The sequence below is a fragment of the Olea europaea genome, chromosome 1 (genome assembly GCF_002742605.1).
Source record: "Olea europaea var. sylvestris chromosome 1, O_europaea_v1, whole genome shotgun sequence".
In the NCBI taxonomy this organism is placed as follows: Eukaryota; Viridiplantae; Streptophyta; class Magnoliopsida; order Lamiales; family Oleaceae; genus Olea; species Olea europaea.
The window spans coordinates 28256791-28273657 of record NC_036237.1 but is presented as its reverse complement, the minus strand read 5'-3'; the positions used below and the strand labels follow the sequence as shown (position 1 = coordinate 28273657).

The following is a 16867-nucleotide window of genomic DNA, read 5'->3' as shown; positions in this document are numbered from 1 at the left end:
TGCAGCTATGTACGGCAATGCTGCAATAGCTATCGCGCGTTGTGCTTGCCGTGCGATGCCTCACTGGCAGAGCCACGCGAAACGATGAAGTCATCGTCACTGTGCAGTTGCGACGATGTACTTTATTTTTCTTCCAGTTTTATTCTATTGTGTATGTACTTTGATTTTGGGGGCACTGCTGCTATCGCTATCTTTAGATTTCTTGGTTGACAAATGCTTTCATGCGTGACCTAGCAATGGCTGTAAGGGTGGTAACAGGTGCAGCCATCAAAGTTCTTCACGATGGTGGCTTTGTGGCCATCGAAGCGCCCCTACAGGAGGACCACTGCCTTGTTCAGTTTCAAAACTTAACCATTTTTGTTGGGGTTTGTGTTTGTAGCTACCGACCATTTATGCTGAATTTTGTGTTTGTAGCATTGCTAACAACGTTATTGCTACTCTAATTATAAATTTGCTTTGCATTGGTTATGCATGATTTTGTGGTGGGGCTTGGTGGTGTTTGTAGGTGGTGGTGGTGACGATGTTGATGTGGTTGCAATGGTGGTAGTGGGAGGCAAGAAGAGTGTTTCTAATCAATTATTTAATTGATTGTGACCAATAAACATATAATTTGTAACTAATAAATAATATATAACCTTTAAAAAAAAAATTGTATCTCACAATCTATTAAGTTGTAAACAATTAATTTAACAAATTGTAATTGAGAAATAATTGTGATCAATTAATTTGATAATATAGGACTGTAAAATAAGTTGTGACTCGTAAAATATTTGATTTGTGAGCAAGAAATAAATCAAGATCGATTAATTTGATAATTTATGATCAATAAATAAATTGTGATCTATAAAATTTGTGATTTGTAATTGAGAAATAATGTATGACAAATTAATTTAATAATTTGTGATCGATAAAAATTGTGATTTGTGACCGTGAAAACAAATTTTATAACATTATCGCCTTAATATATCTATCAATCGCAAAGAGTCATACTAAAGACAAATTTCATCACAGTTAATCACATATAACACAAGTTCGATCACCAAAAATTGGTCACATGCACACAATCAGTCACAAATCTGAGATGATTCTGTGGGGTTGTGTGGAGGTGGTTCCGAAGAGGGGTCTCATCTCCATAAAAGATTTTTCATTTTTGGAAATTTTAACATGTTGAAGTGGCGTGGGTTGGGGAGGGGTTTGATTCCAGGGATGGGTGTGATCTCAAGAAAAAAGTTCAATTTTTGAAAAAAAAAAATAATAATAAATAAATAAATAAATAAATAAATAATTCAAGTGTGAAGGTGGTTTCTAGGGCGGGGTGTAATCTCCATAAAAGAATTTTGACTTTTGGAAATTTTTTACAAACTGGGTTGGGGTGGTGTGGTGTATGTTGGGATGGGTCCGTCCCAATAAGACTCGTGTCCAAACACCAAGTTTTTGTGGTTCCTCTACGCCTAGGACACCGTAATATTGAACCATAAACGAAGAGCATCTCTCTGACTTCCTCGAAGTTAACAAAAAGATGACAGACAGGGAAACAGTAAACAAAAATTCACAATTAACTAAAATAAGTATTAACGGTTTTTAAATTCCAGAGTACAAGTCATGTTCCTACTAGTTTGAAGAATCTCAAGTAACGCCTTCAATAATCTTAAGTAATGCCCTGAGTATTACCAGAGTTATTAGTAATCAGCTTTCCCTGTACCAAAAAGAGTCCTCTTTTAGAATGCATTTGCTTGTAATTAATCTGACAAGTCACCTTATCACAAACTCAGTGGCCTTCCCTGTGGCCTGCAGATAGAAGACAAAACAACTCAAATGCAGTAGTGTTAGGCATACTGATGACACAGAAATCACTATATGAATTTAGCATCCGGGCAACATGGGTGGGATGTGATCACAGAGGCAATAATGAAGCCAAAGAGCCAGATAAAAAATCAGCAAGGGGTAAAGAACGTGTTGTGGATGTTGAAGCTGCAGCAGAATCATGAACTTACAATTCATGAACAGCCTATGCATGGTTCATCTGTGTATGGTACAAAACAACAATATAGACATGCTTTGCTTTGCTTGAAAAAAGGTAGAAGTTACTTTTAAGTAACTTTCCGTTTGGAAATATTTTGGTTATATTACTTTTTTCCTTGAATAAAAAAGTTACTGTTTTGAAGGCGACTCTCACTTTACTGCGAAAAAGGTACCTTTTTGTTTCCAACTTTTGGCAAATAAAATGATTATTTATTTTAAAATTACTTATTCACTTATAAGTAAACATTTTAAGCTTAACCAAACAGCCATGCATGCAAAGAAACATACCAGATACGGGTGTTTAAGTATCGACATGCTGCTAATATTGGTTACATGATCTTGGGATAACAAAAGCCTCACATGTGGAATGTTCTTCCAACTTTCCCCAAGTGCTGGCTTGGAAACACCACCCTCACCAGCCACCATATGATTGGTCACCTAAAGCACCAATTGCTTATGTTATTTGAAGGAACAAATTAGATAGTTATTTCAATAAGAAGAAATTAGATTGATCATTTCCTAATATCTGGAAAAAGAAAATGAGAGAAACTATAAGATTCTTTTGATAGCCTATATGGAGACACAAAACACAAGAAGTTTTTGCAACCATTAATGAAGAGCAAAGTCACAGGATTAGATTTGCGGCGGTTTGAGGAAATGAGAATTAATACAAAAGAAATTATGCAAATTTCAGCTTATAATTCCTTTCTGAACAAATTGACAATGAGTTTTGAGGCAAAACAAAGAAAATAAATATATAGTCATATGACCCAATTTTGCCATTACAATTAGAAATTTAGAATGAGAGCTGGTGGAGGGTAATTCAAGGAGATACTATGATTCATTAAAACTAAGTCAATGATAATGTAGATGTTAACAATTAAAGACGGATTTCTTACCACCGCTTCAACAACTTGGTGGAAACATATTACAGGATGTCATTAAGTTGATTGGCCTAATACGGTAGAAGGTAACTAACATTCTAAAACTTGAGCAATTCTTCTAATATAAAAATACAACAGTTTTTTTCTTAATTTGACTGGCCTGTGGATAATTAAAATCAATATAATTCAGTGTCAGCTACTCGATGATTTAATGTAAACACTTTTTGTTAGACAAAGCTTTGGTTAGAAGGAAGGCAACCAAAACTAGAGAATAAAGCGAGCACAAGATGCCACGCAAGAAGAAAAATTTCAATTTCTAGCATGCAAACTTACCACAACGGCAAGATTATTCTCATGTGCTAACTCCTTCAATAAGAATCCGGCAGTAGCCATTAAAGCGTGTCCTGTATATTTGACCAAGTAAAATCCTCTTAGTTTGTACTTATCACAGATGTAAAGCATATTTCAGACATGTATAAGTCTAAAGCCTATGCGATAGACAGAATAATAACGAGCACTGAGAAGCATCTGTGCATCTGTTCAGTTTTACTTATCTTCCATGAACTGTCTAAGCTGAAGGCAAACTATCTTGTTTTACCAACATAAATCTTATTTATTGCTAGTCAAAACAGATTAAACAGACTTTAGCAGTCTATATGAATAGTTTATTCGCAACTTAAGCTATCATATGCAGTCAAAGAATGAAATTGAAAGACCATTTCTACAAGCAATCATCAATAAGGATTCAACTGCTAGTTTTCCTAACCCCTCTAAGAGCAGTTACAGTGTTGCTATGCTTTACAAAAATATATAGAATTTTTTTTATTGGTCTCCCCAACCTATTGCCTGAGTAGCAAGGTGCTCACCAACCTCTGAAAAGGATAAGTTGGCCATAAATCTTCCATTGCATAATCTGTCCTCAGAGAAGAGAATGTCAAAATCTCCATTAAATCGTCATGTGAACCTCACATCTTAAACTTTATGAAACTAGATTTTGTTTTCCAACTTGGTCAGTGACAAAAAAAAAATCATGAGACTTTTTCTTGTGAGAGTCACATGAAGAAATAACAGAGATTGGGCCGCTTTCCATTATTGGGGACTGATTGTGCAACTATAATTAAATATTGACCATCGACTTATTACTCCGGCAATAGTTGAGGACTGACGTTGCTACAGATAAATCTATGTTACTTTTATTCTTACTGCATGGTAATGCATTGCACCTTTTGATCCATATGCATAGAGTTAGACAAATTCTCCAGGTTATATCAGAATATTTTCATTTGCTTACAAGAATGTATACCATGTGCTCCACTGCCTCCAAGAACTGGGCTTACAAGTGACGATATTGAATCAATAATGAGCATCCTAACCTGACAGTCCATCTGCAGGAAATATTTTCTGAAGTAACCATAGAAGCCAACTGCAGATGCTCGCCGAACAGGAAATATGGAGACTAAAGAAATGATCAAAGCTAGGACTATATTGTATCAAACAAACCTGAGATCTCAAACTATGTTTTAATTGATGAAGCACATCCAGCAGTCTGAAGATATCGAATATAGAGTGGCATATTATACACTTCATGACCTGTTGAAGAGTACTGTTTGCCTACAAAATGCATAAATGGAATTGAAGAAAAATTCAGTGATAGAAAATTATGTCTAGTATGCTAATCGAAAAACATGTAGGAAAGCTCTGGAATATGTTTCTACCCTAGAACAGACACAATATTCAGTCAATTAGATATGTTTGTTGCACCAAAAATTTCATAATGTAAAAAGTGATTTGATGTGATAGGGCCATTCTCACCTTTTTTTTAATGATATATACAGGGATGCATACAAGTATATGTAACAGTAAGAATTAACAAATTACGTCCCATCATCAAGCGTAGAGCAGGAAACTTGCACAAAAATTGACTAAGAGCAATGAAACAGGCGTCCAAACATGACCTCACAGAACATACGTTTTTCCTAATTACATGATTTGAGAGGGAGAGGACCAAAGGGAAGAGGTGGACTAGAGAAACTTAATTCTGGAATTCTAATTTTGACCTGATTATTAGCAGGATCTGACATTTGACGGACAAACTCCACAATTCGTTTTGATGAAAAAGAGTTACCAGAGACAAAGTACATCACTCTGCCTGAATATTTTCTTGCAACATTTGAAGCAGCTTGTAGGCAAACCTACACATTAAAACATTTTAAGAATGAGAATGGAATGTTAGTGGGTTAAAGGACCCACTACGCATGATTTGACAACTCATTCAAACACAGATCATCTGAATTCACGAAGACGATACTCACTAACTAGGTTCAGTTGGAGAACTTTCATAAATCAGGGATCCATACTTGTGTTTTACCAGAGGACGATGGTCCAACCAGCTCCGTTAGATGTCCCTCACGTAGTCCACCTTGAAGAAAAGCATCAATCCTTGCCCGAAAATATATATTTAGTCTATAGCTGGTAGCACATTTTATAATATTATATTTTCACGCCAGCGGTGGATACATTGTTTTGGTTACACACAGCATACCTTTCACATCCTGTAGATAGAACATGCTTGTTCTGTTCAACATCATTTAACAATTCCAATCCATTCAACCATGGTCGACACTGATTATCAATGATAGAGAAAACCTGGGTGATACCCTGTTATATACAAAAGGGTGTAAAGATAACAATCCTCGTATGCAGAAAAGTTCTATTCAATTATATCTAACCTGCTTCAGCTTCCCTGAGTTATTGTTTTGTTCTGCCAAAGCCGCTAACAGGTATAGATCATGTATGAGAAAATCTTCAACTGCACGAGAATGATAAAGGGGAGTGATCAGAAAGTGGGCAGCAAAAATGTTGATAATATTTGAAAATCTTCAACCATTCGAACATCATAATCATGAGATACTTGACAAGATATAAGGTATTAAATTCAGAATTTGATTCCTTAAATGTCAAAACTTCAAAATACCCTCCACATTGGAAAGATTAAGTTCCTTATAATGCAGTAATACTAGTTATTTCATAATTTAACAGCATTTGCAGTAGCTTATGGAAACATAACAAATATCATATAATATATTTAGTACTCTTCAAACTAAATTGTTTATGAGTAATTCGAACAAGAAATTTTCAACAACAGCACCCACGTCTGGCTTTCAGGCAACAAAAGAGAATAAAGCAGGCAATAATGTCTAATTGACAATTGAACCACGATTTAAAGCTCAACCCAACCGAAATTGCTAGTCCAACTGTAAAGTAAGAGTGGATTTACCAAACATGCTAGGAAAAAAAATCAAATGTTGAAAAGAAAGTCAGAGGAACCTGTAAATATTCCATGAGAAGCACAGAAGTTCTGGAAAATAGAGTCGATTAGTGGGTATTCCCGCTCCAGAGATTTCAATGGCGCCATCAGCTCTTACGAGTACGTCTGCTCTCCCTTACTCTACAGAGGCTCGAGCTGGGGCAATACTATTTAGGGGAATTTGGCCATTTGGCCAATTAAACAATGTATTCGATGAAATAGCTTTGATCAATAATAAAAAAAAAATAAAAAAATGTGAAATAGTTGGTAAAATGATAAAAAAAAAAAAAAAAAAAAAATTTAGTTGTTAATTTAATGTCCTTCAATTTTTCTCATTTCATCTTGTCATTTTCCTTCAATGCACCTTAGAACCCTAATTTTTTTTCTTTTGAAAATAAAAAAAAAAAAAAAAAAAAAAAAAAAAAATTTAGTTGTTAATTTAATGTCCTTCAATTTTTCTCATTTCATCTTGTCATTTTCCTTCAATGCACCTTAGAACCCTAATTTTTTTTCTTTTGAAAATAACATCTTCCCCTGTTCATTTTTTTCAATTTTTAGTTCTCAAAATTACATTCACCTATTTTCTTCTTTTCAATCACATTTGAACAAGAGTTTAGTTAACATACATTTACATAGAAAGAAAGAGAAAAGATGATTTTAGAAATCTCATCTATGTTGTATTTTTATTTTTAAATATAGTATTAAATAATATTTAGTTGGTATTGTTTGCGTATATAGTACGCTTTTTGTGTTATTTGTAACTATTGGATGTAATAACACTATAATTGCTATCTGAAATATAGAACATTACTCCAACCGTTATATGTAAAGTAAAACGACACTACAATCGTTATCTACTGTAGTTTAATTTTTTCAACTAAATGACTCTAATAATGTACTCACTAACGTATATAACACAAAAATATTGACTAGTTACAAAGAATGGTTGAAACGACATAATTTTTATATTATTGAGATGGTGAAAATATAAGTTATCACACTTATATGTGTCCATTAAGTTAATAAACATATCTATCAATTTTTGTACGTGTCATGTACATATTACAATATAAATAAATTTTAGTTATTATTTTTCAGGGAAAGAATGGACAGTGACTACTTATACTCATATTTATACACGTAACAGCACAAGTGTCGTTATTGAAAGTGTCATTTTTATGTTCAATAACGACACTTGTGTCATTACGAAATTTTCACAAACATCCGATTTTTTCAACAAAACAATATTTAATAATGGTCTTCCTAACATATGTAATATAGAAAGTTTGACCATGTAATAAATAACGTAAATAAGTTCCACTATTAGTTCTCAGAACATAGATTATTGCTTTTACTCATGTTAACACGTATAGTCTTTGCTTGAGCCTCATTTTTCGTTAAAATGCATTCTTGAACAGTAATTTGATCCCATTTTAGCAACACGTTCTTCAATAAAATAATATTACACAAAAACTCAAAATTTTTCTTATTTTTTAACTATATATTCCCCATTACAACACTATTACAAAATTCATTTGTTGAAAAAGAAAAGGAAAGAAGGAGGCTCAAACAATCCCATAATTGCACAAGGGTCGTTTTCGTATTAATAACGACACTTGTGCTATTCTGTTGATTTTTCCTACATTTTTGTTAATGTTTTTTAAATTAAATATTTACGTTTTAATTATACATCTATCTCTAGTTTGGTGTTATTTCATGATAATGGCACATGTTACGTTATTAGAAATAACTTATAAGAGAACGATATAAGTGTTTTCATATTTGTTACAAAATTTTTTGAGAACGGAGCAAACAACATTACTCAGATGAAAATGTTTATGATTTATTAGGGAGTCCAATATATGAAATCATTGTACTAAATAAAATCAAAATATAGGAAAAATCAATAGAACGGCACAAGAGTCGTCACTGAAATGAAAACGACCATTCCATCGTTCTATCTATAAATAGGACTTGAGAAATATGCTCATTAATTGTTAGTCTAGTATCCCAATGATGGCATAATTGTCGTTATGATTATAAATTTATCTGTCTATGAGAACGACACTTGTGCCGTTACTAAGATGAGAACATCACTTGTCTATGAGAATGACACTTATATCGTTATTGAGATGAAAATGTTTATAAGAACGGTACAACTATCACTATATTTGATTTATAAGCGTCCAAGAAAATAGCACAAGTGTCGTTACAATAGTTAAAAAGTCCCTAAGAACGGTATCAGTGTCGTTATTGAAATGAAAAATTCTAAGAGAACAGCACAAGTGACATACATAAATATAAACTTCTATTATTACTATGAGAACTGCATAACTTAGGGTGCCCATATCTAAAAGTTGTTGCATTGAAAACAAGTGAAAATAAAGAAGAAATCAACAGAACAACTCATGTGCAGTTACTGATAATAAAATGGCACTTACGCCGTTCTGTTTATCATTACGAGTTTAAGCAACCATGACCCGTCCTCGCCTTGTGAAATAATAAGTTGAATCCATTTAACTTGTAAGGTGGATATGGCATTTAAAAAATTTAAGAGATATGTCCATTACTTGTATTTTGTTGAAAATAATAGAATCACTTATGCTGATACTGAGATGAAAAGTTCTAAGAGAACAGCACAGTGCCGTTTAGAGGACGAAAAGATCATTAAAAACGTCACTTGTGCCATTACTAGGATGAAAAGTTTTAAAAGAACGACACATGTACCGTTATCTAAACATAATTTTTCTATGAGAACAACACTTGTGTCGTTACTGTAAAGAAAATGACACTTGTGTCGTTCTATCTATAAATACGAATATAAGCAGCCACGATCCATCCATGCCCCAAAACTCATTTCAACTGCAAGATGGATATGCTATTTACAAAAATTAAGAGATGTACTCATTAATTATATTTTTTAACTTATCAATATAATAACTTATGATTTCACCAACTCGATATTGTATAACTTATATCAATTCAGCTATTCTTTGTCACGTGATCAACTTTTCTAACTTTCTTAAGTTAGTGGATCCATGTTTGAGGTCGCTGCATTGAAAAATAAGCAAAATATTTATGAAATCAATAGAACGACACAAGAATTGTTAAACGACACTTGTGTCGTTCTGTCTATAAAGACGAATATACGTAGTCACGACACATCCATGCCCCGAAAATCAATAAGTTGAAATCATTTCAATTGTAATATGAACATTCCGTTTACAAAAGTTGAGAGATGTGCTTAATAATTATATTTTCTAACGAATCAATATAATAACTTGTGTCGTTGGAAAAGAAACAAAAGAAACAAAATATTTAAAGTTGAGAGATCTAATATTTGAGGTTGTTGCGTTGGAAAAGAAACAAAATATTTAAGAAATTAACAGAACGGCATAAGAGTTGTTAAATAGTACTTGTGTCGTTCTATCTATAAAAATGAGTATACGTAGCTACGACCCATCCATTCCCTGAAAAATCAATAAGTTGAACTCATTTCAATTGCAATATGAACATTTCATTTATAAAAGTTGAGAGATATGCTCATTGATTATATTTTCTAACGAATTAATACAAGACTCGTGATTTTCACCAACTTAATGTCGTATAATCTATGTCAATTCAACTGTTCTCTTTCTCATGATCAACTTTTCTAACTTTTTTAAATTAGGAGATTTAACGTTTGAGGTGGTTGCGTTGAAAAAGAAGCAAAATATTTGCAAAATCAATAGAACGACATAAGAGTTGTTAAACGACACTTGCGTCGTTTTGTTTATAAAGACGAGTATACGTAGCCACAACCTATCCATGCCTCGAAAATGAATAAGTTGAACTCATTTCAATTGCAATATGAATATTCCGTTTACAAAAGTTGAGAGATATGTTCAATAATTATATTTTCTAACGATACAATAACTTGTGATTTCACCAACTCAATATCGTATAATTTATGTCAATTCAACTGTTCGTTGTCTTGTGATCAACCTTTCTAACTTTTCAAAGTTAGGAGATCTAATGTTTGAGGTTGTTGCATTGGAAAAGAAATAAAATATTTAAAAAATTAATAGAACGACACAAGAATTGTTAAACGACACTACAATTTATGCCAATTCTACCGTTATTCGCCACATAATCAATAATTCTAACTTTCTTATGTTAGGAGGTCCGATCCTTGAGGTCGACGTGGTGGAAATGAAGCGAAATATAAGAGAAACCAACAGAACAACACAGGTGCCGTTAGACATCACTTGTGTCGTTCTGTCGATAAACATGAGTATAAGCAGCTACGAGCCTTCCAGGCCTTGATATTCCATAATTTGAACTCATTTAAGTCGCGAGATGGATATGATGCTCACATAATTTGTGAGATACTCTCATTACTTTTGTTTTCCAATGAATGTGGATGTTAACTTGTGATTTCACCAACGGAACATCTACAATCTATGTCAATTCTACAGTTATTCGTTACGTAATCAATAATTCTGACTTTCTTATGTTAAGAGGTCCGATCCTTGAGGATGACACGGTGGAAATTAAGCAAATATAGGAGAAACCAACAGAACCACACATGTGCTGTTAAACGTCACTTGTGTTGTTCTTTCGATAAATACGAGAATGAGCAGCCATGAACCTTCCGGGCCTCGATATTTCATAATTTGAACTCATTTAAGTCGCGAGATGGACATGCTGCTCATATAATTTGGGAGATACTCTCATTACTTTTGTTTCCAACAAATGTGGATGGTGACTTGTGATTTCACCAATGGGATATCTACAATCTATGTCAATTCTATCGTTATTCATCACGTAATCAATAATTCTGACTTTTTTAAGTTAGGAGGTCCGATTCTTGAGGTCGATGTAGTGAAAATGATGCGAAATATAGGAAAAATCAACAGGACACAGGTGACGTTAAACATCACTTGTATTGTTCTGTCGATAAATATGAGTATGAGCAGCCACGAGCCTTCTGGGCCTTGATAATCCATAATTTAAACTCATTTAAGTCGTGAGATGGACATGTCGGTTACATAATTTGGGAGATACTCTCGTACTTTTGTTTCCAATGAATGTGGATGGTGACTTGTGATTTCACCAATGCGACATATACAATCTACGTTAATTTTACCGTTATTCGTCACGTAATCAATAATTCTGAATTTTTTATGTTAGGAGGTCTAATCGTTGAGGTCGACGCAGTGGAAATGAAGCTAAATGTAAGAGAAACCAACAGAACGGTACAGGTGCCGTTAAACGTCACCTATGTCGTTTTGTCGATAAACACAAGTATGAGCAGCCACGAGCCTTTCGGGCCTCGATATTCCATAATTTGAACTCATTTAAGTCACGAGATGGATATGCCGCTCACATAATTTGAGAGATACTCTCATTGCTTGGATAAATGAAAAATGAGAACAACACTAGTGCTGTTACTGTTATGGAAACAACACAAGTCCCGTTACTTATGTAAACACGATATGAATAATTGATAACTTGTATATTTAAAAATAAATTGTTATTAGATCAATAAGGCAGTGTTTGATAGCATGGAATTACATGGAAATGGAATTCCAATTCCATCTTTTCCATTTTTTTGTTGTTTGGTAGCACAATAATTTCCATGGAATTCCAATTCTTGATTGTCTTGGAAAGTGTGGTTTTCCATGTTTTCATGGAAAACCAAATCCCTGTAGCAATTTTTTATTTTTTCATTTTTTTAATAGAAACAAATTCTAACAATTATTGTAAAAAAATATTTCTCTTAAATTGACAATTTTCATGTGAAACAAAGCCAAACGAACACCCAAAGATAGCTGAATTTCTTGAATTTTTTTCTACAATGGAAACAAATTTTATTTCCAATACCAATAAATTTCATCCATTTAATTGACAATTTTCATGTAAAACAAAGTCAAACGAATATCAAAAAATATCTTTATTTCAACATTTTCCACGTGGAATGATAATTATATTTTTGTACACTTATTTAGTTTACAAACATGACTTAATAACGAGCAAAATGATTGAATTATGACTTAATCTCGTTATATTTGTGAATTGTAGGGAACAACGATGAACATGATGAAATTCAGGAGAAAAGATGCGAAAAAGGACTAAAATGACGCAAAGTGAAAGTTCAGGGACCAAGGTACATCTATCCAAAAGTTGACCCGATGAACAAATCGAAAAATTGATTAAGTCAATTTCCAATTGATGATATCTTGAGATGACGGAATGGAAAGAATGAAGAAAAAATACCAAGAAGTAAAGGATTCAAGTAGGAGGACCAAAATAAACACCTTTCATAGTGCTACCCTCTATGCGGTCGCATAGAGGCATTTCGAAACATTATTGCCATAAAATTTTTACTCTATGCGACCGCATAGAGTATTTCTAGGGTGAAACTGCTGTTTCTTTTTTCCGCCGAAACTCCTATGAAAACAATATTTTGAGGGTCCTATATAAACAAAAACTCGACCAGAAAGAGGGGGACACCATTTTTAAAAGTTTTTGAGAGATTTTGAAGGAGAAACGAGGATAGATCAAAAGGACAACATCGCGCCAAGTGAAGATTCAATTGAAGATTGATTCGGGTGATGACGTTTCTTCAACTATTTTTATGTTTTCTTCTTTTTAGCATGTTAGGTTAGATTTATCATTGCTAGGAGATCGATGAACTTTGTAATACTACGTTTGATTTTGGATTTGGATATTTGACATCTTTAAACGCATATTCCGTAATTGAATGGTTTATTACGTTTTTATTTCCATATGATTATTGTGCACGTAATTATGTGATTGTGGTGGCCTGTTTTATGCATTCGAAAGAAGTAAAATAAGTTCGACATAGTATAAATCATCATAGGATCCGATAGGGGATAGAAATATATCTCTACGCCTTGTGTGAATTATTGGATATTCATAAATTTATAATGCATTTCGGCATGTTAGTATTCGTCATAGAAATATAGTCGAATCATATATTGGGATAGGTTTGGCATTGCTCGAGAGAGATTGCTAAATTAAAATAGGAATATTGATTCTTCTTTTGTGGAATTGCTTGTCAAATTTGCATTATTGAAAATTGAATAGGTACTGCTTGGGGATTCGTGATCCTAGTGCGTCAGTAAATTCATTAATTCATAAATTTGAGTTAAATTGCATCCAAGTTATTTTGCATTTAATATAATTTTTCATTCATAATTGCATCAAAGTTTACATTTTTTAGTTAAAGTACAAAACATCAATTTTACTTTCGTGTTTCGGTTAAGGTCATAATAGGTTTATTTGAACTAATTCAATCCTTGTGGGATTAATACTTGGACTCATAGTCCATTTTACTACTTGTTAACGAACTGTACACTTACGGTGAATTTTAAATCGAAACAAATAATTTTGCTAACAAGTTTTTGGCGCCGTTGTCGGGGATTAAAATTAAGTTTTAATTTTATCTATTGTGACACTAATTCGAACTTATCTAGATTAGTAGTAGTTAGCTTATTAGGTTTAGTTTATGATTTGCTTTAATTTAATTTTGTGTTAATTTTGCTATCTCAGTGCTTGTATGCAAGGAGCACCTGATCAAGACTTGGTTCCCATAGATCCAGAGATCGAACGCACATTTCGTCACAGGCAAAGAGAAGCAAGAGCAGCACAACAAATGGCTAACGAGCAAAATCGACCGGTAATTCCACTCAACGAAGGCATGGCAGTCGAAGATGACGAGAATACTATACTTGGGGACTTCACGGCTCCGTTGGTGGTCCAAAGTCCATCTAGCATTGTGTATCCTCCATTTGTGCAACCGAATTTCCAGCTGAAAATAAATGTGATTCAACTATTTCAAAATGGGCATCAATACCACGGGATGGCTAGTGCAAATCCGCATACACACATATCCCGATTTCTGGATATGTGCCAACACTTTAGGTACCAGGTATTAAGGACGATGCTATAAGACTGCGTTTGTTTCCACACACTTTGCGGGATAAAGCACTTGAATGGCTGGATTCACTTCCCGTCGCAAGGATCACCACTTGGAACGAGCTATCCCACAAATTCTGCACCAAGTTCTTCTCGCCAGCTAAGGTAGCCAAAATGCGGCATGACATCTCTATATTCAACCAATGTGAGTCCGAATCATTTGAAGAGGCATGAAATCGTTTCAAAAATATGTTAAGGAAGTGTCCTCAACATGGCTTTGACAAGAAGACACAGATCTGATTTTTCTACACTGGACTACTTCCATCATTCAAGAGCATGGTGGAGTCATCATCTGACAGGTCTATCTCCACAAAAACAATTAACGGAGCATGGGAGCTATTTGAGAAAATGGCTACAACTTTAGTCATGTGGTCTACTGATCGAGTGGTTCAGAAGAGAATGTCGGGGTTTATGAAGTAGATACTTACTCAGCACTGTCCGCAAAGCTAGACTCCTTGTTCCATAAGGTCGAGAGCATTTCACAGACCACCACTGCAAAACAAGTCAAGAAGCCAAGTTGCGAAAAATGTGGAGCAGACCACAATAATGTAAATTGTCTAATTTTGGCACAGGGGGTCGAACATGCAGATTTTGTGCAATGGGGTCAACGCCAAAAGAACAACCCACATTCGGAAACCTTCAATCAGGGCTGAGAAAACATCCAAACTTCTCGTGGAGTAATCAGAATCAAAACAGACCACAAGGTCAATATCAGCAGCAGGATAAAAAGCCACCATTGGAAGAGATGTTTGAGAAGTTCATGGCAACAACTAATCAGTATATGGAAGCCAACAATCAGTTTATGCGAAAGACAGATGCAACTCTTCAAGACCAAAGTGCAGCAATCAAAAAATTGGAGACACAAATGGGACAGATGGCAATCTCCATGATGGGTAGAGCACTAGGAAACTTACCTAGCAACACTGAAATCAATCCTAAGGAGCACGCAAAGGCTATAACAACCAGAAGTGGAGTACAACTACTAGAGATACATATAAAAAGACCGGTAGCTAGCAAGGAATCAGCACCAACCTCAGATGACGAGATTGTGGAACAGACTGAACAAACAACAGGGGATGTTACCAAGAAGAGTTCCAATACATCACGGGGTACAGTTACCAATTCTATCAACCCTCATGAGCTACATATCCCATCCCGCAGAGGTTGAAAAAGCACAAATTGGATCAGCAATATAGTAAGTTTCTTGAAGTTTTCAAGAAATTACACATCAACATCCCATTTGTTGAGGCACTTGTTCAAATGCCGAGTTATGCAAAATTCCTAAAGGCTATCCTCTCCAACGAGCGAAAGATGGAAGAAAACGAAATAGTGATGCTAACTAGGGAATGCAGTGCTAGAATCTAGAAAAAGCTGCCTCCAAAACTAAAGGATCCAGGGAGTTTTACTGTAACTTGCACTATTGGGAATTGTCATTTTGATAAAGCGTTGTGTAATTTAGGTGCAAGTATTAATTTAATGCCTCTCTCTGTTTTCAGGAAACTCGGCTTGGGAGAAGCTAAATCCACAACAGTCACTTTACAGTTAGCAGATCGATCCCTTACACATCCAAGAGGGATCATTGAAGATGTGTTAGTAAAAGTGGAAAAGTTCATATTTCTAGCCGATTTTCTCATCTTAGACATGGAGGAAGATAAGGATGTTCCACTCTTAGCTACTGGAAGAACAATTGTCGATGTTCAGAAAGGGTAGTTTATATTGAGGCTTGGCGAAGAACAAATCTCTTTCAACGTGTTCAAGGCAATGAAATTCCCTACAGAGTCAAATAGCTGTTTCCAGATCGATATAATTGATAGAATAATTCAAGATACATTTCGGCTACATCATCCTTCCGATGCATACGAGGCATGTATTACACATTCTCAATCCACTCACACTGATTCAAGTGAGATTGAAACATGTGCACGGTTTTTGGAAACTAATCCACCATACATGCACAAACGTCACTTCGAAGAGCTGAGAATTAGGACCACAAAGTCAGTGCCATCTATTCAGCAACCTTCCAAGTTGGAACTCAAACAATTGCCACCACACCTTTGATATGCTTATCTGGGGAAATCTTCTACACTTCCGGTTATTATTTCAAATACTGTCAGTGAAGAAACTACTTCGGGTGCTAAGGGAGAATAAAAAAGCCATTGGATGGTCAATTGCAGATATCAAGGGGATCAGCCCGTCGCTATGCATGCACTAAATACTCATGGAGGAAAAATTCAAGCTAAGCATTGATGGTCGCGGAGATTGAGTCCACACATGAAGAAAGTGGTTAGGGCTGAGGTATTGAAGTTGCTTGATGCAGGCATCATCTACGCAATATCAGATAGTGCATGGATCCGTGCAGTACAGGTTGTTCCCAAGAAAGGGAGTACATAGTGGTGGAAAATGAGAAGAATAAGTTGATTCCTACAAGAACAGTGACTGGATGGAGAGTTTGCATCGATTACCGCAAACTAAACGTTGCTACTCGAAAGGATCACTTTTCACTACAGTTCATTGATTAGATGTTGGAGAGACTAGCAGGGCACTCCCATTATTGTTTTTTGGATGGGTACTCCGAGTATAATCAGATTTCAGTAGCTCCTGACGATCAGAAGAAGACAACTTTCACTTGCACTTACGGTACCTTTGCATATCGTAGGATGCCGTTTGGTTT

At 34.7% G+C, this 16867-nt stretch overlaps 1 protein-coding gene across 2 annotated transcripts; it reads right to left on the bottom strand.

The window, feature by feature from the left end:
- Positions 1-1538: 1538 nt before the first annotated feature.
- Positions 1539-6456, bottom strand: LOC111399723 (DNA repair protein RAD51 homolog 4). 2 transcript variants are annotated; one of them, XR_002703783.1, is made up of 10 exons: positions 6234-6456; positions 5636-5715; positions 5449-5564; positions 5264-5345; positions 4964-5098; positions 4407-4517; positions 4198-4291; positions 3240-3310; positions 2311-2460; positions 1539-1788 (listed from the first exon to the last, which is right to left on the bottom strand). XR_002703783.1 is itself a non-coding variant. In XM_023027190.1 (10 exons), the coding sequence occupies exons 1-10, from the start codon at positions 6319-6321 to the stop codon at positions 1753-1755; spliced, it is 951 nt and encodes a 316-aa protein (XP_022882958.1). In that variant the 5' UTR covers positions 6322-6451; the 3' UTR covers positions 1539-1752. The 2 variants fall into 2 exon arrangements, 1 of the variants encoding a protein (XP_022882958.1); XM_023027190.1 differs by having other exon boundaries at positions 4210-4291; positions 6234-6451.
- Positions 6457-16867: the final 10411 nt, after the last annotated feature.

Coding starts and splice junctions, on each gene's coding strand:
- LOC111399723 (XM_023027190.1), bottom strand. CDS start 6,321: ATGGCGCCATTGAAATCTCTGGAGCGGGAATACCCACTAATCGACTCT. Junction 5,716..6,233: donor TTCTCATGGAATATTTACAG/GTTCCTCTGACT, acceptor ATTCTCGTGCAG/TTGAAGATTTTCTCATACAT. Junction 2,461..3,239: donor AGAATAATCTTGCCGTTGTG/GTAAGTTTGCAT, acceptor TTGGTGCTTTAG/GTGACCAATCATATGGTGGC.